The 24,991-nt window shown below is 42.6% G+C and overlaps 1 protein-coding gene across 1 annotated transcript; it reads left to right on the forward strand.

Moving 5' to 3' along the window:
- fz3 (frizzled 3) lies at positions 1-24,991 on the forward strand. The gene is made up of 2 exons (XM_018015951.2): positions 1-621; positions 23,046-24,991. The coding sequence occupies exons 1-2, from the start codon at positions 385-387 to the stop codon at positions 24,699-24,701; spliced, it is 1,893 nt and encodes a 630-aa protein (XP_017871440.1). The 5' UTR covers positions 1-384; the 3' UTR covers positions 24,702-24,991.

A 24,991-nucleotide genomic window follows, 5' to 3' on the forward strand; every position in this document is an offset into this window, starting at 1 on the left:
GCCGCCTCGTTCAGTCCACGTTGAAACATCGAGCAGTGTGGACGCGCTACAGTCGCACCTCAAATTAGATAAATTACGTACGATTCACGCAGTGCCTCCTGACCCAATCGGAAATATATTTATTATTCAATTATAGTAAATCGAGTCTTGATTTCTTGATTTACCCACCCACTCAATATTTTTTTTTTCACGTGACTCGCTGATAAGAGCAGCGCCCGCGCGAGTGAATGATTCGCATATTGTGAACAATGAGGCCCAATTGATCTGTCAGCCTCTCATCCTGATCCTAATTCTGATCCTGAACTAGCCACAAAGATCTAGTGTACGGCCCGATAGTGACCAGACCCGTGACAACAGCTCTGCAAGCAGTCGAATCGGTGCGTAATGCTGGCAGCTAAACTTCTGTTGGCCCTGCTCGCCTCCTGCCTGCTGCAGTGCAGCGGCCACCAGGCGCAGGCAGCGGCCGCGGGCAGCGCTGCCAACGGCGGCGGCGGCGGCAACAGCCCCAATGGATTACAGTGCAAGCGCATCGCCGTGTCCGCCTGCCAGGGGCTCGGCTACAATATGACCGCGTTGCCCAATCTCGCGGGTCACACCAATCAGCTGGAGGCTGAGCTGCAGGTAAGAGTCCCACCCACCCCCTCCATAGCGCAGCCTGGCCTAGCTTTGTGCTTGAGCCGGTGGTGCCTGTGCCGATGCCTGTGCCCCGATAAGCGGCTTGCCTTTCGGTATGGTGTGTGGCCATAAAAACAATTCTTGACGCTTACGTGCGAAAAAAAAAAAACAAAAAACAAAAAAAACAGCAAAAACAAAAAGTGTTCAAAAGTCACAAAGCATTGCGAAAGTCATCGGACTGCGACGCCGGAGACGTAGTCGGATCTGTAACTGTAGATATGGACATGACCAGAGCTTCAGCTTCTACTTCAGCTTAAGCTCAGCTCCAGCTCCAGCTCGAGCTCCAGCTCGATCTCCAGCTGTAGTCAAAGTCGGCGCTGTGTCAGTTGCTCTGACGTTGACGGCAACTGGCGGCAGTTGATCAAAGCGCCTCCACTTTTTAGCTGTTTCCTCTTCTTCACGTCTTTTTATGTGTGCACAGACATATATAAAAAAAATTTCTATATATATATATAGAGTGTTGTTTTTTTGTGGGTTTTCGCTTTGGCTTTGTCGTTTCGCGATGTACACAAGATAACGACGAAAGCCAGGGAAAAACAAATACTAAACTATAAATTGAAATAAAGACTGAGGGCAAAGTCTCTCGGGAGATTCCGAAATGTCAATCAGAAGAAACCATCAAAATCGATTCATAGCTGTAGTAGAACAGGCAACTGCTTATCTATAAAGGAGATAGCGTATATGAAACACAAGGATAAAGAGATATATCAAATATGCATATATATATTATGATATATGATATGTAGAACAATATGTAATAATAAATAATAATAATATGTAGAATAAGAGATATTTCTAATATGTATATTCCACTGTATATAATGATATAAGTGTATATGTAGAATAATAGACCTTACGGAATTCTAGTTCAGATGGCTATGGTATATTTGGTAGCTGATCTATGCTTCATGGGGGCGTTGCGACATGTAGAGCTTTGCTTATTGATAAGGAGAAAGACAGACAGAGGGAGAGAGAGAACGAGAAAGAGAGAGAGAGAGAGAGGGAGAGAGAGGGAGAGAGAGAAAGAGAAAGAAGGAACTCTTCCTCTTCAATTGAATTGTCATCAAAATCGATTAAAAACTTATCTATGATAACTGAAATGAGATATCATATATCATACATATACATCTCCTATATTTATACATATTCATACTATACACAGTACATAGATCGTGGATCATGAATCAATTACCCAAAGGCCCTTGTAGTTTATAAGGCAAAGATGTCTAGGCTGACTCAGCTATGCCTACTCTATATAGATTCAGAGCTCTTTTCTTAGAGTATTTTTAAAAGAGAGTTGATCATACAGTAAAATCAACTCTTTTTCTTCAATTAATTCACAATCCTCTAGCCTGATCTGCCTGAGATTTGTTTACTCCATATCAAATATGAGATGAAACTGTAAATTTATATTAAAGATAGCGAAGTATTTGTGAGATATATAAAGCATTATGATGGCTTATCGCAGTACTCAATGTGATTTAAATGCTGAGGGTTGTTTTGCCTATGTTTCCATTTGTTCGACTTGTTCTAAATGAAGCCATATCAGCTCAAGCCCTAGCACTATACCAGCTATAAAATCTACTAAGGACTGTTCAAATTTCAAATAGAATCTACAATTTGAATAGCAATGCCTGCTATAAGTAAGAATGGTCCTCAGTTTCGGTAATTTCCTTGAAAGGACTTTTGGATGTTTTCGTGCTCTCTGCTTCATTATCTACATATATGGAGTTTCGTCCGGGACCTAATGTAGGGGAACTCTATTACTTTAAGCATATCTAGACAAGGCAGCAAACACACACACACACACATACACACACACTCGCACAGCCAAGTTATCAGTCAAAAGACTCTGGAGCAGCGACAGCCGCAAACATTTAATTGCTTTTCAATGTAAAACGCTGCCTGCTATCAGTGACTGCGCCGTCGACGTCAGCGTCAACGTCGGCGTCGGCGTCGGCGTCGCCTTTGCATGTTCCAGATAAAATGATAAAAGAAAGAAAAATACAAAATGAAAAATACAAAGAGCAAATAACAACAACAACAACAGCAACAGCAGCAGAAGAAGAAGCAGACAAAAATGAAATGACGAAATGAGCAAGAAATTGTTAACTGGAACTAAAGTTGAGCATTTTTTTTTTTTTGTTCGTTTTGGCCGTAAGTGCATTTGAGGTCAGCTTCAGTCTTGGCCATAATTTACCATGGAAATAGTCGAAACGAGTGCGTGCCTAAAGCTGTGGCAGACGATGAAGAAGATGAGGCAGCACCCGGAGACAAAGACAGAGACGGAGACGGAGACAGAGACGGAGACGGTGCCGGATAATGCTGATGGTAATGGGGCAAACGTTTAGTGGAAATCTAGAGACGAGCTGACGCGATCCACAAAAGCCGAGTTTCGAATAGGGAGAGACAGACACACACACACACACACACACACATACACGTAGACAAAGAGAAATAGTGAAAAAGTGAAAAAGAAAGAAAGAAGTGAGAAATGTGCGACGCGTAGACAAACGACATTGCAGGGGTCGGAAGACGTCGAGCGTCGGACTTCGGACGGTAGTCGGGGTCATGGTCGGGGCCTTTCTTTTGGCCAAAGTCCATTAACACCTTTTTGCCTGTTGCGGCATTCATCGGGCTCTTTTGAGTATATATCTTGCATTTCATGCCCTACCCCAGCCCCTGCCCCTGCCCCTGCCCCTACCCGCGCCTCTACTCCCGCCCCTACCAAGCGCATGCGCCGCTTTCTGTTTTGGTCATTTGGTCATTGGGATGCTGTGCGGCGTTAAGTGCAGCGGCTCTCGGGCAATAGAGACTGCAGCTGATTGCAGCTGCTGCGGCTGCTGCCGCTGTGACGCCGACAGAGTATCAAAAGCCATAAAATGCGGCACCAGGCCACGCCATGCCAGCCAGTTGGCTATGGCATACCCTGTAACTGGCTGTGCTCAGGGAAGGTGTAGAGTTCAATAATTGAGAGTCTAATAGGATATTATGTGAATGAATATATGTATGTATTTATATACATACACATATATATAAGTATGCTTAGTTCATATTTCAGAGTTTACTCAATCAATGGCAACTCGCTGCGGCTGGCTGCGTATCTGGCAGTCGTTCATTGCCCATGGGTTTTGCGTTGGTTTTTGGAGGCGTTCGGTTCGCGTTGCCGCCTACTTTGCCTTTCTTATCGCAGCCTGCGCCTGGCGCTGTTGTAAACGTTCGTTCTTATGCCCTAAATGGATGTCTGTCTGCCTCTCCTGCTGTCTGCTGTCTCTCTCTCTCTCTCTCTCTCTCTCTTTCGCTCTCTCTGTCTGCTTAGATCAACGAAATGTTCAATTTTGCAGCCTCAGATGCGTGTGCATGACTATGCCCCTGTGTGTGTCTGTCTGTGTATGTGTATGTGTATGTGTATGTGTCTGTGTCTGTGTCTTTGTTTAGATGAAACTCAAACAAAAGTCGAACATGTTTCAAGTGGGCAATAAAAACGAAAGCAGCAAACGAAATAAAATGAAATTAAATCGGAAGCATATAAAAAGCAGATCAAAGACTTTTCAACTGCAAGCGGATAGAAATAGTAAAAAACAACAACAACTACAAGCAGCAGCAGCTACAACTACAACATAAACCTCAAGTTATCAAAAGAAAAGTCCAACTGCAACAACAACAACAACAACAACCATCAAAAAGTTTTGTGTGGCCAGATGCAAATGCATTCCATGAAAACTAAACTTATCAAAGGCAAAGGCGAAAATCAAAGAAATGAACGGAAATAAAAACAAAATTTCCATGTCAAAGACAAAAGTTTTCTTTATCTTTATGTTAAAACTGCGGAAAAGTTTTACGATTTCTTTAAGCAGATCAAAGGTATATAAGATCATATATGATAAATGATTTGATATATATTACATATAGATGATATATGATTATACATACATATATACATATATACATTACATATATATTTAGTAAGGAACCTGAATACTGCCCTTTATAGACTTGAGTCAAAATTATGTATTATTCCCAAAGCATCATAATAATTCATATCAGATTCTTTGCTTGGAGTGTGGGAAAATCGAAGACGAACTGTAAAATTTCTTAGCAAAATTGTTTTCAATGATAGACTGAGCATTAAAACTGACTGAACTTATCGATATCGAACATCGATAGTCGAGTATCGATATCGTAAATCGAAAATCGAATATACAAACATAAGCACGTTCAACTAAACAGACCTCGCAGCATATTTATATAAAAATCAATCAAGATACATAATATATATATAATATGTGAAAAATATCATAATGCTAAATAATATCATAGCATAATTACCATATATCATATAATACAATATGTGTATGTCTATATACTTATAATATTTTATATACATATAGCAAATATTTTGGACTATATTTGGAGTCTTTTATTTTGTCCCATGTCAATTGGAAAATGCTTTCCATAACGTTCAACCAATTTGCCATGGAGCACTTCAACAAGTGTCCAAGTTCTTCAATTTCGATTGATGTTTATCTATGGAGAGCAGCGCTGCACAGCTAAGGGTGCTTTGAAGGGGGCAGCAGGAGAGGAGGAGGGGGGCAATGGTTAATGGTGTTGCAGCACACGTTGAATTAATTTGCTTGTAATTGTCCGTTGACGAGCACTTTGTCGGCACTCGGTCGTAACGCCCACAGAGCAAATAGAGCGAGCGAGAGAGATGGGGAGACAGGGAGAGCATGAAATCGAGATAGAGATAGTTGGAGGCAACAGCACGGGGAACGGAGAGATATGGAGGCGAGGGCAAGTGCAAGCGACGCATTGTGAGGGGCCTGGTGGGTGTGTGGCATTTGGAGAGATCTGCCTGCTATGCTATTTGACTTGACTTGTTTATGCCCCACTGCTGCCGCACCCCACCTGGTCACCCCGCCAGTTGTTGTTGGCCGTGCTGTATGTCTGCTAGATTTTTATTTGTCCATTATCATTTCACGTGTTCCCGGGCAGACACAGAGAGTGTGTGTGAGAGAGAGAGAGAGAGAGGGAGGGGGAGATAAGAAGAGACGAGGGGCGGCAGACGGGAGACGGTCTTACTCGCTGTCATGTTTGTCATATCGCCTTCGATAAAGAAACAAAAAACAAAAAAAAAGTAAAGAGAAAAACAACAAGAAAACGAAGAAGAAGCAGCACGACAAGCTGCGGCCCGTCGCCCGTCGGATTTGTGCCTTAAATATGACAGATGAGTGCGAGAGAGCGAGAGGAGGGGGGAGAACACTGCCCCTGCCCCCAGCCAGCGCCCCTTGCTGTTGCGCTTTATAGCGTTTATGTAAAGTAATTGTAAATATTTGAGCAGCGTTTTGGGCGCTGTGTTTGGACAACGCATTAGCCGCTGACACAGCGAAGATCTGAGACTCAAATCGCCGATGTGCCCAAAAGGCAGCACACTTACCCCGCCCCTCCCCCAGAGCCAGTCCCCTGTCTCTGTCTCTGTCTCAGTTCCCACTCGTTGCTCTTCTCATACTATTATTAATTGCAATAGTCTCCCCATAGCATAAACACACACACACACACACACACACATCACATGAAGCCGCAAAGTTTCCTCCATAAAGTCAACGATGGCGACAATAAAATTGTTTGATTTTCAAAATCAGAGCCCATTAGGCATGGCCCAGGATTGGGGCAGGGCTCTTCTGTCAGTGTGTGGCACTGTGGCTCTGTGGCATCTGATAAACAACAAGCCCAAAGGGAATACTTCAAGCTGAAGAAATTTTAGATGGCTGCAATCGCCCCACACCAGCCTTGCCCCCCCTTGAGAGGCAGCCATAAATGTTTATGGCAATTATGCCGCTTATCAAAGAACGCTTTCAATATAAATATCTGATATATACACACACACACACATACACACACGTATAGCCACAATATCAATATCTATATCTATATGCCCACAATTGCTTCACAATTTGATTAAAGAACTAGGCGCAAAAAATATTTCACACAGTTGTTTTTTTTTTTTTTTTTAATAATAATGAAAATGCAGATTATGAAATCATAGCCAGACCGTGGAACCCTGGTCAAAGTTTTCAGTTTAAACGCGTTGATGTCATCCAATTCCCAAGGCCTAAATCAACAATTGAACTCAGAGTAAACAAGTGCAGAAGAAAATACGGAAATTCGAAACTCTGAATTTGCATGAGAAATGAGAAATAAGAGCGAAGAGAGTAAAGAGCGAACTCAATTTGGGAACTCACAAATCTTTCTTCTTTGCTTTAAGTTTTGCATTAGCCAAAAATCTATAGATGAACCAAAAGATGTCCAGAGCGGGCGAACTTATCGATATTATAGAAAATCGGATATCGAAAGTACGTTAAAGTAGATTAGACTTTAAAAATAGACCTCGTATACTCTTCGTTTCTATTTCTACTTTTTCCCTAATTTCCTTTTAAGACTTTTCCTTGATGTATACTATTAATAAACATATGTATATTAAAAAAAAAAATTTAAAAGAAAAGAAAATTTTTATTTATATATTTTTTTTGTTTTTTTATTTTATTTTTTTTTTTTAATTTAACTTAATTTTTTTTTTTTAGTTAATATTTTTTGTAATTTTTTATTTTATTTTATTATAATTTTTATTTATTTTTTTTTTTTTTGTCGGTCGTCTGATAAATACTTAATGTGTTTGCATTGCTATCAGCTATCAGTTTTCTGTACAACAATAACAACAGCAACAAAAAGAGTGTTTTTTCGCTCCACTGTTGTTGTTTTCTTAGCAAAGAAAAACTCATCCAGAGTTAATCCGTGGCGGCGTTTTGATAAGAGTCGCTCGCTTATCAGACAGACGCTGAAATGTGAAGCGCCAAGTTGTTGTTGTTGTTGTTAGCTAAAGCTACCAGGTTACGTTTTCAGATATAAACGCACATATATATATGTACACATACATATATATGTATATTTGTATTGTAATTATGTGGGCAAATGTTCGTAGAAACAAAAACAAAAAAACAAAAAAATGAAGCAAAAGAAGAAGCAAAGCAGCCGTAACAAAGACTCAAAGAATGTCAGGGCGGCATTTGAGGGGACTTAGCAATGATAATGTCAAATGTTTGAGTGCTGCCGACCAGCAACAATAATAATAATAATAATGACAACAACAACAACAACAATGCGCACCCCGAACATAATGCATCAGTTACATATGGACAAATGACTTTGAAGTTTCGCGCTGGCAGTTCAAATGCCACTGAAAGTGGATGCGTGTCTCTGTGTTTGTATGTGTGTGTGTATGTGTGTGTGTGCCTGTGTGTGTGTGTGATGGTTAACTATGGATCGTTTGTCATTCGATGGCCGGCATAACTCTGGCAACGACTTGATATAATGATGAAGCACTGCACAATGTTGACGAAAACATTTTTGACAAAAGGTTGCCTCCACACATTCACATTGGCTGTGGCACAGACGCTAGCAACTGTTGCCCGTTGCCCGTTGCCCGCTGTCCGTTGCCCATGTCCGTGCCAGTGCCCGCTTTCCGTCCTGGCAACAACAATTAGTTGGCCCGGCTCGAACGAACGACGATGACGACCCAAGGCACAAAAGCACGCAAAAAATGCAGCAACGTTTTTCAAATGCCGCACCAGGGAAAAAGCCAGGCAGGAATGTCAGAGTAACGATGCGATGCCACTGAGCGAGCAGAGCAAAAACACAAAGAGAACAAAAAACCCGATGGGAATCTTGATTGACTGACAGATGCCCTCTGTAGACAGTTTAGATATTGCATTAGCATTAGTTGTATTCATTATCATCACAGTCAGCGGTATTATTATGTGAGATTCATGAAACACATTATTATAATCATTCATTGTCATTGTCATTGCCATTGTCATTGTCATTTTCATTGTCATTGTCATTGTCATTGTCATTGTCATTGTCATTGTCATTGTCATTGTCATTGTCATTGTCATTGTCATTGTCATTGTCATTGTCATTGTCATTGTCATTGTCATTGTCATTGTCATTGTCATTGTCATTGTCATTGTCATTGTCATTGTCATTGTCATTGTCATTGTCATTGTCATTGTCATTGTCATTGTCATTGTCATTGTCATTGTCATTGTCATTGTCATTGTCATTGTCATTGTCATTGTCATTGTCATTGACATTGTTATTAGTAGCATACCGCCAATGAAGTCAGTCTTCTAGCAGTCTAGCATATTACCAAGGATATCTTGCTTCTTCTTCATGGCATAGAATCGAACTATAATGTTGTCTGACTCTGCCTGTCCAGGGTATTCAGAATGCAGACAGCGACAACAACAAAAATCGCGTTGGCATGAAACATAAAAAATACAGAAAACGGAGAAAAAAACCAAGAAGAAGAAGTAGAGAAAGAGGAGGGAAATAAAAAACAAAATATAGCAGGCAAAGTCGCAGCAGCCGCCGCAGCAGGTTTGTGTCTTAAGTCTTTTGTTTTGCAGCAGGATGCTGAATGCCGCCGTGGCTGAAGATGACGTTGAACTGTGCCAGTGTTGCCGATGTTGTTGTTGTTGTTGTTGTTGTTGTTGACTGCTGACTGTTGCTGCTGCTGCTGCTGTTGTTGTTGTTGTTGCAGCGCGTAATTACATGGCAATTAAGTTAATTGAACTGCGCGCCTGAGCTCGCGTGAATTGCTTGGGCTAAAGATAATTTCCCAACCGTCGCCCGCCGAACGATCGCATCGTGCATATGGCAAGTGCGCGTGGCGCAGCTGCAAAGCTTTGTTTTGCTCTTTCTTTCTGTATTTCTTTCTTCGTTTTAATTTTGCTGTTGTTGTTATTGTTTTGTCAAAAATTCATGTAAGCTGGATGTATTATCCATGCGTCGGGGCAACTGACAAAATTGTCAGCCCAAAAACCGGGACAGGCTAGACGCAAGTGCAGCCGACTTGGACTCCATGCTCAAATTGAATACATTAAGCCGAGCGATCGTCCAGTTGTGTGTGTGGCTGGGTCAGGGCTGACCGGCTGCCTGCCCGCCTCTCTATATATAGTATATATATATATATATATAATGGCTCGAGACGTTCAATTGTAACTGTAGCGTGCGCAAAACTGAGCGCAATTGCTTTCATGTACTGCCAGGCCGCAGCCAGAGCAGAGTCAGCAGTTGCAGTTGCAGTTGCCGTTGCCGTTGCAGTTGCATTCGCTGCCATTGTGACTCTCCTTTGAGCTGTCTGTCTCTCTGTCGGTATGCCTGGCAGATTTCTGCCAAAGATTAGCCGCCGCTGTCGCTGACTGTTTGTCTAACTGCTGCCAATGGCAGGCGAACTGTAGCCACAGCCCGTTGCTGCCTGGCATCGAGCTGCCAGCTGAAGTCGGTGCTGCAGTTGCCACACTCGCGGCGCAGCTGATTAGAAACGCTTACCAACTGCATATAGTAAATCTTTCTGTATCGATTGCTATGCAAGTTTAACAATTTCAGATCTTGATTTTCCTAAAGTCTTTGCGACATTCATTTTACAGAGATACATATATAGTATAAGGGATCTAATATAATTTGTAATACATAATATAATTATATACTCTGTAGCCTTGCTACAGTTGTTGAAATTTTCATATCTGCTGAGATCTTGTTGCTATAGTTTTATAATGCAATATCGTATCTTTTATATAGATCATCTAAGATCTTATTGCTATAATTTTATAGAGAATTTTATATATATGATCTATATGTTATATATTATTTCTAGAATTTTATAGATAATTATTATAGTATTTTATGATTCTTCAAGATCTTGTTGCTATAGTTTTTATACAGCATTATTTTAAATTTTTTGATAAGTCTTAGATTTCTAAGATCTTGAATAAGAACTTAGATCTACTCTATATGCATAACCTAAGATTATAGGCTATTGCTACGAAATTTTTTTAATCTGACTGTCTCTCTCTCTCCCTCTCTCCCTCTCTCCCTCTCTCTCTCTCTCTCTCTCTCTCTCTCTCTCTCTCTCTCTCTCTCTCTCTTACTATACTACCACATTTGTGGTATGCTTAAGTTCCAAAATCAATTTACTTTTTCTGGGAAATCTTTGAGGTATGTAACCTCTTTAAGATTTTTTAGATTCTATATTTTTTCTACTTATATTTATTTTATTTGGCAAATTCTTGACTTCAATCATACTAAAATATTATACAATATTTTAGCAAATCTATAAAATATCAAATGAATCATAATAGAATATTAGAGCTAATTTATTGTTGCTTCAAAATGTATAGACAGATTTACAGTCTCAGCAAAAATCGATTTATCTATATATCCCTAGGTAATTCTACTTTTTTCCTTTAACATTTCATCAACTGCTTCTAGTTGTTTGCCCCGCGCTGTGTCTGTGATGCGGCTGCCTGCTTCTAGCACTGTAGCTGCCATTAAGCTCTAGCTCTTTTTCCTGCATTCCTGCCTGCCTTAGCCAAGGCAGGCTTGGCTGGCTGGCCAACTTGAGTTGGCTTGGCTGGCAGGCAAGAGCCAAGAACGTCGGCGAGCATTTCATTTCATTTCGTTTCAATTCGCTTCGATTCATTCCATTTGGCTGGCCATTGCATTGGCCGTTTTGAATGACAATCGTCGGCAGTCAAAACGTCAATTAGCTGTGAGAAGACATTCATATGTCGGCAGTGCTCGCTTGACAGTTGCATGCCGCCGCATGGGGCATGGGGCCTGGAGCTTGGGGTTCCCAGTCAGCTATGCGACTTCGCTTATCAGCTGCTTAATTACAGAGACAAAAACTCGGCCTGATTGTTTGAGATCTATCAGTTCGCTCAGCTATGATGTCATCTACGGATTTCGCATTTGCTTTTTAGCTTTTCCCTGCTCGACGGCGACGTCGACGTCGACGTCGTCGGCTTCGATTTATCATCGCATCGTTGTCACGCGGCGGCGTCTTAATTATGCAAATTAACGCCTGACGGCCAGCAAAGCTCCAAATTTGCCTCTCACGGTAACCTGTTGAGCCAGCAATGAGAAAACAAGTAAGAAGACTCTAGTCGAGACTGCTCGACTAGGAGATACCCTGAACCCTCTAAGCTGATATTCTAATCATTCTGCACTTCTTTTATGCACACATACATACAGATGCATCCACACGCACGCATAAGCCTGCGCTCTGCTAACTGCGCAGTAAGCAGCGACTGCGCTTGGGCTGCGCTGCAGTGTGGGCAATATTATGAGAATTTATTTGTCGAATAATTTCTTTTGTAAACATATGATCTTAATGAAACTTTCAGAGTGTAATCATATGGTAAATATGTGTGTACATTCCAAAGCACAAGTCTCTAGTACTTGAAATGCGTTTTTTACAAATTGGGGGAGAAGGGGGCGTGGTATCCAAAATCTGTAAATTACAAAATCTTTGTATCTATTAACTTTATATACAACACAAATTTGAAGACTCCAGGTTTAAAAATGTTCAAATTAGGCTAAAAAAACAAAATCAATTTTTCGATTATTCTCGATAAAAAAGTTATCGGACGATTTATCGAAAAAATAAAGCAAACTCGTACTGCGTATGGTACACACGAGTATGCATGCCAAATTTCAGCTCTCTAGTTCTTATAACTTCTGAGATCGACGCACTCATACGGACGGACGGACGGACGGACGGACGGACGGACGGACGGACGGACGGACGGACGGACGGACGGACGGACGGACGGACGGACAGACGGACAGGGCTATATCGACTCAGCTCGTCACGCTGATCAAGAATATATATACTTTGTGGGGTCTGCCACGCCTCCTTCTGCCCGTTACATACTTTTTCACAAAACCATTATACCCTGATTTCCCATTTTCAATGGGTTCAGGGTATAAAAAAGAAGATGTATATATGTATGTGTATATATGTATATATAGCAACGCTCGCTGGCACAGCTGGCCCCAAAAATAAAAGAAACACTCGCGCATATTATTCATATTTGTGTTCGCATTTCTAGCTGGGGGATCGCGAATCGAGCTTCGCTAATTGCAAGCGCTTTCAAAAGCAAATTAAATCAATTGGTGCACTTCAAAGCGGCCGCTGTGGACGCTGTGGCCACTGTCGATACCCCAGAGCCACAGCGATAATCCAGCTAAACTTCAGTTGCCCCTTTCCCCAAACAGCCGCCCCCGCCTGCCTGCCGGCCGGCCTGGCTTTTGGCTCGTATCAAATGGCTCGCAACGTGGCCGTTAAGCGAGCAACTAAATCAAATAAAGCGCAAATCAAATAAATGCACTGACAACAACAACAACAAGAGCAACAACAACAACAGCAACAACTGACAGTAAGATAAAACGCTGCCGTCCTGTTCATATGAAGATCGTGAACGATGCTTTTGTCGGCTGACCAAACTTGACTTTGACTGGGCCAAGCGCGGCTGCCAAGCTTCAAAGATTTACTAGCTGTGCGAGCATTCACTGTATATCTGTCTGTCTATCTGTCTGTCTGTCTGTCTGTCTCTGTGTGTGTGTGTGTGTGTGTGTCTAGTTTGCGGTACTTTGCTCAGGCATTTTGCAACACTTGTCACTTGTGGCAGCTGAGCAATTTGTGGAGGCCAAAGTCGCCGCCTAGATGCAGCTTCAAGATAACGCAACAAAAAACCGCTGCTTAAGATGCTCAATACATAGACAGCACACACACACACACATACAGCTCACACACATAGAACTCATTCATAGATCTGAATGTCTCTTGAGCACGCTGAAAGCTCAAGTAGCTGACTGAAGTTGTTAGAGCACACGCATCAGCCTGATGATAATGATGATGATGAGCTCTGCTAATGATGATTGGCATAATAATGATTATGGAAATCAGTCACGCAGTCAAATGCTGGGAACGCAAAAAAAAAACAATATACACACATACACATACACATACATATATAGAGCAGAAGTTTGGCATAAATATAACAAAGTGAAGCAGGCAAGATCTGAGAAAATTATAGCAGCTTGATGAGATGAACTGAATTAGCTTGGATTAATTATAGAAGCTATATATGTAGAGAAACTAGTATAGATTAGTTAAAGAAGTTAGCATAGATTAGCCATGGAAATTATATATACATATATATATATAGTAGTAAGTATAGATAAGTCAGGGAAATTACATATGTATTGTATATATAGATAGACAAGATCTAGTCAACAAAACATGAAACAGATTTTAGTGTGTTTTTCCATTTATATAGATTAGTTAAAGTAGTTATATATGTATATAGAAAGAAGTATATATATGTATATAGACTTAAGATCTAGTCAACAAACAGTCTTAGTTGAGCCGTATACATACAGAATAAAGTTATATTATATCATAGAAATGATGTGTATAGGTATACTATAACTTATATAGACTATAGACTTATATAGCATATATAGACTATGGTTGTCGAAAATATATCGAAATATCAATACATCGATATTTTTGGTTTAAAAAATTATATTTATATCGGGATATTATTTTGGGTTAAATATCGAACAAATTTTTCAATATTTTGATATACTTGAGTTGAGCTTGAGATGTATCGAAAAATGTTGATATATCGATTTGCATATCAAATACCATATAGTTAAATATTTCAAAACATAAAATATCATCGATACGATATTTTCAAAATATTCGACAACCCTAATATAGACCTAAGATCTAGTCAACAGTTTTTAGCTATATATATATGTATATACTAGTAGAAATAGAAGCTACATAGATACCAATATACAACAACAATTATATATAGAGTCGAGATCCAGTCAAGATCCTAGTCAACAGCTTTTAGCTAATTTTTCACTTGTATAGATTGGTGAAGGAATTGATATACATGTATATACAAATAGGCGTAGATTAGTCATAGAAACTACATATGTAGATAGATACCAATGTATATATAGACGCAAGAGGGATCTCGACTGGAGTCAAGAACACAGTCAACAGCTTTTAGCTACTGTTTCATTGAGTATCTTAGATGGCAATGGCAGCGCTTGGGCTGAAGCAAACTAATCTCATAACAAATTGCAGTTGCAGGTGCAGGAGGGTCAGTGGCAGGGCAGGGCAGGGGCAGGTGGCGAGCCAACTGGCTGGCCAAAAGGCAGAACAGTTCCAGTTTCATGCTATCGAGCTGGCCGGCCTGGCCTGGCCTGGCGCTTAAGCCTATAATTTGTTGGCTCGGCCTGGGAGCAGCCTGGGCACCCGGAGCGCAGGTAGCAATGCCCACGTAGCATGTAGCAAACGAAGCCGACGACGACGATGATGACGACGATGACGATGACGATGAGGATGCAGCGTAGAAAATTATAAATTAATCCATTACTTAAGAGCAGATTATGCAGATGTCTGGGCGCATTAAATGTCGCCGGCGAGCCGAGGATCATGGCTAAAGGCATTAAGCGTTAATGAATGGAGGATGCCGCCAAGCCTAGCTCTGGCCCCAAGCATAGATACACACACACACATACATATATATATACATCGATATATGTATATGTGTGCTGGTATATCTGTAGCTCTAGCTCCCTTTCGAAATATTCAAAGCCAAAGTGCCGCAGCAGCAGCAGCAACAACAACAGCAACAACAACAGCAACAACAACGCACAATCGATGGGGCAACATGAATGCTTCGCCTTTTTGGCTTCGCTTTGCTTTCATTTCATTTGATTTCGTTGCGGCGAAATCATTAATCAAAATCGAGAAATCATTAACTTTGCGTTTATGTTCAGGTGTCAACTGTTTGTTGTTGTTGTTGTTGTCGTTATTGTTGTTGTTGCTGTTCCTTAGCTTGTAATTGAATTGTGAACATGGCCAGGCAACAAGCCAGCGAGTCGAGACGGTCGAGAGTCGAAAACATTATCAAACCGAAACAAGATTAAATGTTATTTAGCTTGGCCCGAGACGTCGTAATCGTCAAAGGAACAACAACAACAACAACAACATATGATGAAAAAAAAATGTGTGAAACAGGCTGAACTGAAGGAATTGCCGCCAGTCAAACAGAGAAAAAATTATTTATAGTTGGCATATCGAATACGAAATACTCTTTCCAAATGAAGCTTAATGTTAACTTAATGTTAATTCAGAAATTTCCTATATCGCCAACAAAATTGGCCAAGAAAATATCTCATTTATCGATAGAATTTTCCCTTACGATTCCTCAAGCTCTGTTATTCCTTGGCTCTGCTTAATCTAGGCTCTCAGACTTCAGTCCAAGAACATGGACAACCCTGTTTTATATACACATATATATATAGATATAGTATACACATATAGTAAACCCAATATCAAATCAGCTTCCATTAAAAATAAAATCGATATAAGCAAACTTTTTCAACGTAAGCTTCATCAACACATCGCTTGTCCATTGACTTAATAGTCTCGGAAAATGACTTTTCTGACATACTTAATGCTAAAGTAAGCACACCCTATAGAGGCTTATATCCATGTAAAGAAAAAAAACCACATCCGAAACGAAACTCGACTTGAAAGCGATAGAGACAAAGAGCTGCGCGTATGCCTAGAGATAAATTACAGAAAAAAAAAAAAACTTAATTTTAGCTGAAACAAATTAAGCATAACTTTTTCATTTTACACACACACAGACATAGCTCGATGACACAAAAGTTAATTTCATGATCGATTTTTTTGAAAATCGCGCAAAGCTTGAAAGCAATTTTTTGTATTCTTAGCATTTAAAGGGCGACAAAAATGTCAGTTTCAATTGCAAAGGCAAAACTTGTTTAATATATAGAAAATACAATAGAATATAGAATATAGAATGTAGAATATAAAATATAAATATAGAATATAGAATATAGAATATAGCATATCGAATATAGAATATAGAATATAGAATATAGAATATAGAATATAGAATATAGAATATAGAATATAGACTATAGATTACCTATAGAATATCGCCTATCGATATAGCCTCGCCTATAGCCTCTCGCCTCTCGCCTCTCGCCTATCGCCTCTCGCCTCTAGCCTCTCGCCTCTCGCCTCTCGCCTCTCGCCTCTCGCCTCTCGCCTCTCGCCTCGCCTCTAGCCTCTGCCTCTCGCCTCGCCTCTCGCCTCTCGCCTCTCGCCTCTCGCCTCTAGCCTCTCGCCTCTCGCCTCTCGCTCTCGCCTCTCGCCTCTCGCCTCTCGCCTCTCGCCTCTCGCCTCTCGCCTCTCGCCTTCGCCTCTCGCCTCTCGCCTCTCGCCTCTCGCCTCTCGCCTCTCGCCTCTCGCCTCTCGCCTCTCGCCTCTAGCCTCTCGCCTCTCGCCTCTCGCCTCTCGCCTCTCGCCTCTCGCCTCTCGCCTCTCGCCTCTCGCCTCTCGCCTCTCGCCTCTCGCCTCTCGCCTCTCGCCTCTCGCCTCTCGCCTCTCGCCTCTCGCCTCTCGCCTCTCGCCTCTCGCCTCTCGCCTCTCGCCTCTCGCCTCTCGCCTCTCGCCTCTCGCCTCTCGCCTCTCGCCTCTCCCTCTCGCCTATCGCCGAATAAGAGACTAGAATATAGACTCTAGCCTCAGCTCAGAGTCTTGAACTTTCGTCGCCCGCTCCATCGAAACAATTCGCGATCATACTCGAAAAAAAAAATTCTATCCCATTGAAAGAAATTCGATCTCAATAATTCTTGATAATTTGAATTTCTGTGTAAATTGAAAACAAGCTGATCTCCTATTGTATATATACATTTTTCATATAAATACATATTTAAATAAATAATTTGTATACTCATTCACGAAAGCAAATTGAGTGTATTGGTGGACATATCACAGTCCATATTCTTGTCCGTCCGTTTGTCCGTATGAATTTAAGCCATTTCTGTGCTATCAAAGCTAGAGACTTAAAATATGTAACATATACTTGTGTATATTCTCGAATTGTAAAGTATCTAGATTTGCACGATCCGCCCACTAGAGGCGTGGCTATTCAAAAGGCATGGTATTTCAAGTGCTAGAGAATTGAAATTTGAAATATGTACGCGATCTAACTGTTTAAAATCAATAAGATATATGTTTTCTACATTTTACATTTTAAACTATGTGGTAATATCCTCTATAAAATTTGATATTGATATAACACTTTTATATACCAAATGGGAGCGTGATAAATCGGAAGGATTGCATTTTCTACAGATTTCAGTTTATGCTATTATCTTCTATAGATGTTAATTAATTGATATATGTATATTCATATACCAATTGGTGGGCCTGGTAAATCAGAAAATGCATCTGCCTGCTTTGCACCGGGAATGAGTATTCTGCAGTCCTTAGAGCTTACTTTGTTTACTTTTTCTTAATCTTTGCCCAAATATTTTTCAGCTAAGTTGAAATTCAACTATTTAGAAAAAGAAAAATCATATTTTCACGTTCTATGCCAAAGTCAGGCAAAACGAATATGTTGCATTTTGTCGGGTGTGCAACGCGTTGCGCGTCGGCGCGGCGCAGCGAATCGCGGCCTCTTTTTTAATGTTTTTGTTGTTGTTGCTTCTTGTTGTTGCTGTTCTGCGGCAATTGCGTGGCCAAAAAATGCTCACAGCGTTGCAGATTGCATTCGATGCGCAGACGCAAAACCGCCTCGGCTCGGGAATGGGCATTGGGGCAGGCCGGCAGGGGGCGAGGCAGACAGACGAAGACGGAGACTGTGGCCAAGTCGGGTTTGCCCTTTTGCATTTGGCAGCAAGAAAAAACAAAACCAAAAAAAGAGGGGAAACAAAAAAAAGAACAGCACAAAGCGGCATTAATAACACATTTCAGACACTTGGCCGGCCGTTTGTTTGTGGCCCAAAAGCGTGAAACAGCTTTCGTAGCTAGTCTATCTCTCTCTCTCTCTCTCTCTCTCTCTCTCTCTCTCTCTCCCTCTCACTCACTCACTCTGTTGCCCTGAACAGCCTGTGTCTAAGACTGTAGATGCGGTTGGCCTGTCTATTAGGTTGATTGCCTTTCAGTTTTCGGCCTGGCCTATGACGATGGCAATGATGATAATGATGATAATAATGATAATGCTGATGCTGATGCTGATGCTGATGATGATGGGGCCCTGACACTTGTTGCTATTGTTGAAGCCTGACTGCAGCATCATTAAATTATTATTGCCTCTGGGTCAGCATAATAGACGCAGAGACTGAGAAAGAGAGAGAGAGAGAGAGAGAGTGATATGAAGAGAGAGGTTGGAAGAAAGGGCAAGTGAGATGGATGCTAGCGCGATCTGACAATAATAGTTCACAGGCGGCTGCCACAAAAGAACTTGGATGAAATATCGAAACGAGAGACGAACTCAATCGAAGATATTTGAACGACTATGAAATACCTCGCAAATTGATCGAATAATGTAAAACTGCTAAGAGAAGTTGTTCAAATTGAAGCAGAGTTAGTTCTATATCTGTATTTGTAATAATATATATAGATGTCTGTATATATGTGTTTATATGTGTTTCATATGGCATATGAAATATATACCTGCTTGAATATATATATCTGTTCAGAAGGGTATATCGCGTGCCTAATGCGCTGTTCCACATGACCAGCGGCTATACAGTGCTTCACTGTGTCTGTGTCTCTGTCTGTGTGTGTGTGTGTGTGTGTGGCTATTGACTGCCCTAATGTACCTTAATTATAGCCAGAACAACAAGTATGTTGGCCAAGACAACAAAGCGAAGCAAAGCCCAGCTAAACCTGTGGCAGCTGAATGAATGCCAAACTGAGACTCGAGAGCTCCAGCCTCGATGAATGTTGGTCGCCAAGTCGAGCCGAGCCGAGCCAGCGGAGGCGGAGCTGGAGCTGGAGCTGGAGTTGAAGCTCGGTCGGGACTTGGTCTTGGGACCGCATGTCAACCCATCAAATGCATGTCAAAGTGCCGCACTGGGAGTCACAAAGCCTTTGCTGCTTTTTTTTTTTTTTTTGCTTTGCTGTTGTTCTTAGCTTTTTTTTGGGCTCTTTCCTGAGAAAACGTCTCACTAATTTGATGCAGTCTTTTTTTCACATTTTTATTTTCTGCTTTTTATTTCTGTTGGCTGTGGCTAAGATACGCGTTAAGCGCAGGCCCAAATCCGAAACCCTTTTGGGTCGTCTTCTAGACGAAAATTCCGCAAACTCATAAATGTTTTATGCCTCGCCCGGGACGTTCGGGGTTCGTCATCGTCAGCGTCAGCGTCATCATTTGACGGACATGTCTGGACCCCGTTCGCCTTTATTATTATGTATCATAATTTCTCCCCTCTCTCTCTCTCTCTCTCTCTCTCTCTCTGTATTGGTTTTTTACCTCTGCTTGCGGATCATTTCGATTGAAGTTGAATCTGGCTTTGCAATTAATAGTCGCAACTCGGAAACGCTTTGGTCTGTTTCTTTTCGCCATTTGCAGGCATTCGATGCATTGCGTGTAATTAGCCCGTAATTGCGCTCAACACTTGCGAACGGGCATGGGAAGCCATATCGATATTGACTCACCTGCTGCAACCCCTCCTCCCTCCGCCACTCGGCCCGTCGCATGTGCGAAGTTTGTCGCTAATTTTCACACAAACCGCATTTGTCATCGACTAATGGGAAATTCAACACTGTTATCAGAGAGTTGCATTCGCCTGCAACGACTAGCACATGGTCTACAGCGGAAGACGCGCTAGACTTGAAGCACAAATTGCATTTGTTTCTGTTAAAGTAATGTTATTCGGCATGTAATGTTAATTTACTCTTAATAGTAAAAGGCAGGTTTTCTTTTTGTTAACATAAGACTACATTACATTATTTTCCTTAGAGGTATACTTGTCTGAGCTCATAATATACATATATATTCTTCAAGAGGATGGCGAACTGAGTGGTTCTAGACATATAGTTGTCAATCAGTCCGTCTGTACATCGATCCATCCATTCCTACTTTCCCTTTATCCTTCGTCTACGTCTAGCTGTATAGCAGCACATGCTCGGAGGTGTATCTATCCGTCTTTCTGTCCATCTATCCGTTTGTCTATCCGGCCTTGCTTTCTATCGTCTTTTCTTCCATTTTCCCCGCCGTGAATTCTTTTCGTGCATCCTGCCGTCTTTCCTTACTTTAGTCTTTCCTTTTATCTTTCCTTTTTTCCTTTAGTTCTTCCTTCCGTACTTTCCTTCGTCCATCCTTCCTTCCGTACTTCTTCCCATCCTTCGTTCTGTTATTTGCGTCATTTCCCCCGCCTTCTTCCCGTCTTTCTTTTCATGGATCCTATCATCCGTTCGTTCCTTTCGTCCTTCTCTCCATCCATCCTTCCTTGAGTCCTTACATCCATCCATCCTTACTTCAATCGTTCCCTCCATCCTTCCCTCTATTCTTCCTTCCGTACGTCCACTCGTATAACCGTCCATCTATTTGTCCCTCCATCAGTCCAATCGTTTTTCCGATTAATCATCTGTCCATACATTAGTTCGATAAAATTTTATATTAGAAACATCGCAAGACTTTAAAATATGAATTCACGAAATTTATGAGAAATATAGAGTTCAGTTAACTTTAAGAGCTTGAAGTACTTGAAATACCATATTAAAATTAAAAAAAAAAAAAAAATAATAATAAAAATCCATTTGATGTTGCGACTTGATGTATAAGGTAAACCATTTATAGATATTCCTGATCCAAATTGAAATACTCTCTGATAGGGATGTCAATTGCAACCTTGTTTACCTAATAAATTCACTTGATAATTGGCTGGAGATGAAAGAGTTTCGTTCGTTTGCTGTTGAGGAGGGGCGCGTTACAAAATGTCTCACAGACTGCGATTGTTAGATAAACAAAACTATTTAATTGACTGTAAACAAATGCAATTAGATATTTTTTCTGTTGTCGTTTGCTTTTTTTCCAATTTTATATTGTTAACATTTGTTGTAGTTGTTGTTGTTGTTGTTTTAGTTGCTGTTGTAGCTGCGACTAGACGCGATTCGGTCGGCAAAAGAACAAAGAGATAAACGCGCAAACCTCGTCTACGTTTGACTACAATTTTATTGCATTTTTATTAGATAAAATTATAGACATCAATGAAGAGCAACAGCAACAACAACAGCAACAGCAGCAACAACAACAACAATCAACAAATGCCAACGGCGCCGAACGCCCCTGCCCAGGTGTGAGGTGTGAATGGGAACGCCGACAATTTTATTGTTTAGATTTTTGTATTTTTTTTCTATTGTTTAGAATTGTGCTTATATTTTTTTTTTCTTTTAGTATTTGTTGTTTAACTTTGCGCACATATTTGCCGAGTTCTTTTTTTTTTTGCCCACTTCGCTCTAATTATTTGGCGGCAAACTTTCAAGTTTTACTGGTGGCCGGGAAGTACCTGACTTAGCCTTAATTGATAAAGCTCTAGATCTATGAAAATTGCGCTGAGTGATTTGAAAGCAGCACCCAGTCTTAATTGATAAAGCTCTAGATCTACAGAGATTGCGCTGCCTGAGCCGTAAACCATTGGAAAGTTAATTGTGGAGAATGTGCATGGAGAAGATCTTAAGGCCGTTGGCGTTGGGCAAGGGAATTGAGAGAAGGGGGAGGGAAAATAACTGGCAGTGGAAATATAAATCGAAATCATAATCCTTATATATCTTTCTATATATAAGAGAGTCAGCTTAGACTATGATATGAGTAGATGTATTAGAGCTAAAGTTAGTGCTAGATCTTTGCCCAATTAGATTCTGATTAACCAATAAGACTTTTTCCTGACTATGCGAGCTATATCAGTATATGAGTTATTTACTTAAATCAACTTTGAGCTAGATCTCTAGAATACCCAACCTTTCGCTAGATGGTTAAACAATTAGATTCTTTATCAATCTACCTATTAAGGATAATGCAAAAAGTTGGTTCTCTATCATGCTACTGCTTTGGGGTAAGACTCCTATCTCTCCACAAAATATGAGTTTTGGCTTAAGAATTTATCTTAATTTTCTATTCTCAGCTTTAAGTCGAGGAACCCTGTGCCTACTGCTCTACCTACTCCACCTACTAACACCTACTGATCCATTAACTGATAGCAATTCTATTCATATTAAGCCTTGAAGGTTTCGACTGTATACAGACTGTCGCTACATTCGCTCTACCGTTCTCCTGGCCAGCTCTTCTTCCATCCCCCCATCCTCCTACCCCACCCGACTCTCTATGCTACCGTCCATTCATTCATCCTAGCGCTCTACCATCCATCCCTCCGTTATTCCCTCTCATCATCCTTCAGGTTGTTAGACCTTTGAGTACAAGTTGAATAGAAGAAGAACGTGCTTGACTCTACACTATAAAATGCTGAATACTTTAATTCTTCTAGTCGTAGACTACTCAATCTATGCATTAAGGCGTCACTCCTCTACAAAATTCAATTAGTCTCTGCAATCATGAATGTAATCGTAAACACTTAACTCATTTCTCATCTCTCTCTCTCTCTCTCTTTCTCTCTTGCAGATAGCCAAACTGTTGCCGCTGATCGAGTCTGGCTGTTCGCGGCGAGCACGTTTTCTGCTCTGCTCGGCGCTGTTTCCGCTCTGCAGCCCGGATGTGCCACGCCCCGTGACTGCCTGCAAGTCGCTCTGCGAGACGGTCAAGGGCGAATGTGCCGCGAATGCGGCGCCGGAGCTGATGCAGCTGTGGCCGCAGTTTCTCAGCTGCGACTCGCTGCCCCAGCCGGAGAACCACGAGCTCTGCATGCAAATACCGCAGGAGGCGGCGGCCAGCGAAGGCTCCGCTGTGGGCGTGCCAGCGCCCAGCGCCGATGGACAACAGACGTCGGCCGCCGAGCCGCCGCCGCCGCAACAGCAGCAACTGTATTGGTCCTGGATGGCCTGGAAGATGTCCGCGCAGCTGGGCAAATCGCCGTCCAGCAACGGAGCGCCGGGCGCAGCCGGCTCAATTGGCTCAGTCGGCGTCGGCGTCGGCGTCGGCGTCGGCGTTGGCTTTTGTCCGCAGAACTTCAGCGTGAATCCGCTGAACGGCGAGGAGTGCCTGCCGCAGTGCCAGCGCGACGCGTTCCACACGACGCAGCAGAAGAAGCTGACCGAAAGCCTCGTCCTGGGCCTGTCCGCCGTGTGCTTCGTGCTGACGCTGTTCGCTCTGGTCACGTTCTGGGCGGAGCCGACGCGCTTCGGCTACCCGGAGCGTCCGGTGCTGTTCCTCTGCCTGTGCTACAATCTGTTCAGCGTCTGCTATCTGGAGCGCATCGTGTTCCATCAGGCGCGCAGCCTGGCGCTGCTGCAGGAGCCGGGCGGGCGAGCGGGTCGGGCGGCCTGCGCCCTCACCCCGCCCTGCTTGGCCTCGTACATCAGCACCTCGTACCTGAGCCTGTGCGCGGCCAGCTGGTGGCTGATCTTTGCGCTCTGCTTCTACCTCTCCTCGCACAAGAAGTGGTCCAGCGAGGCGCTGGAGAAGCGCTCCGGGCTGTTCCATGTGCTCGCCTGGGTGCCGCCGCTGGCGCCGCCCATCGCCGCGCTGCTGCTGGAGCGCGTGCGGCCCAGCGAGCTGACCGGCATGTGCACGGCGCCCGGATTTGTGGAGCTGCCAGCGCTGGCGCTGCTGCTCCTCGGGCTCTACTTCACGCTGCGCGCCTCCCGGTCGCTGCACACGCTGCAGCAGCAGCTGCAGCCGACGCTGGCGCATCAGCGCTTCGCCCAGATACGCAAACGCTTTGTGATCTTCTCGCTGCTGTTCTTCGTGCCGACGGCGGCGGGCGTGGTGGCCGCCTTCTGTGAGCGGTACGTGGAGGCGGTGCCCAGCTGCGCGACGCCGGAGGATTGCATGCAGCCGGCACAGCTGAGCGCCTGGCCGGCGCTGGTGCGCATCTTCTTTCAGCTGGTGGGCGGCACGCTGACCGGCATGTGGGTGTGGTCGCGCAAGACCTGCGAGAGCTACCGCAGCCGCCTGGTCGCCGGCGGCTCGCCCAGCTCCTCGCTGATGACGCAGCACAAGTCGTCGGCGGCGGCGCTGCCCAAGAAGCATCTCTACGCCAGCGGCAAGTCGATGCTGGCCGTGACGGCGCCCCCCGCCTCCTCCGTCCAGGCGCCCCTCTACGCGGGCATCAGCTTCCACAACGTCCCCGTCTACAGTCCGCACCAGTCGCGCGTGTAGCAGCCAACGCGAGACTCGGCCTGGCCGGATCTCAGCCTTGTACATATGGTAGCGCGGGCGGGCTGCTCGGCCCTGATCCACGAGTACGTCTGCCTCGATCTTAATGTAGACCCTAGGCCCTAAGCCTAAATCGAAAATGTGTTAATAGCTTTAAATTCAATTTGATTCAAATTTGTAAATAGTTTTTTTTTTTTTTGTATTATTATTATTATTATTATTGTTAGCAATTAAGTTTATTGAACGAAAAAAAAAATTAAAATATATAATATAAAATTATTTAAAATATAAAA

Source organism: Drosophila arizonae, chromosome X (genome assembly GCF_054131065.1).
Source record: "Drosophila arizonae isolate 15081-1271.41 chromosome X, UAZ_ARI_1.0, whole genome shotgun sequence".
NCBI lineage: Eukaryota > Metazoa > Arthropoda > Insecta > Diptera > Drosophilidae > Drosophila > Drosophila arizonae.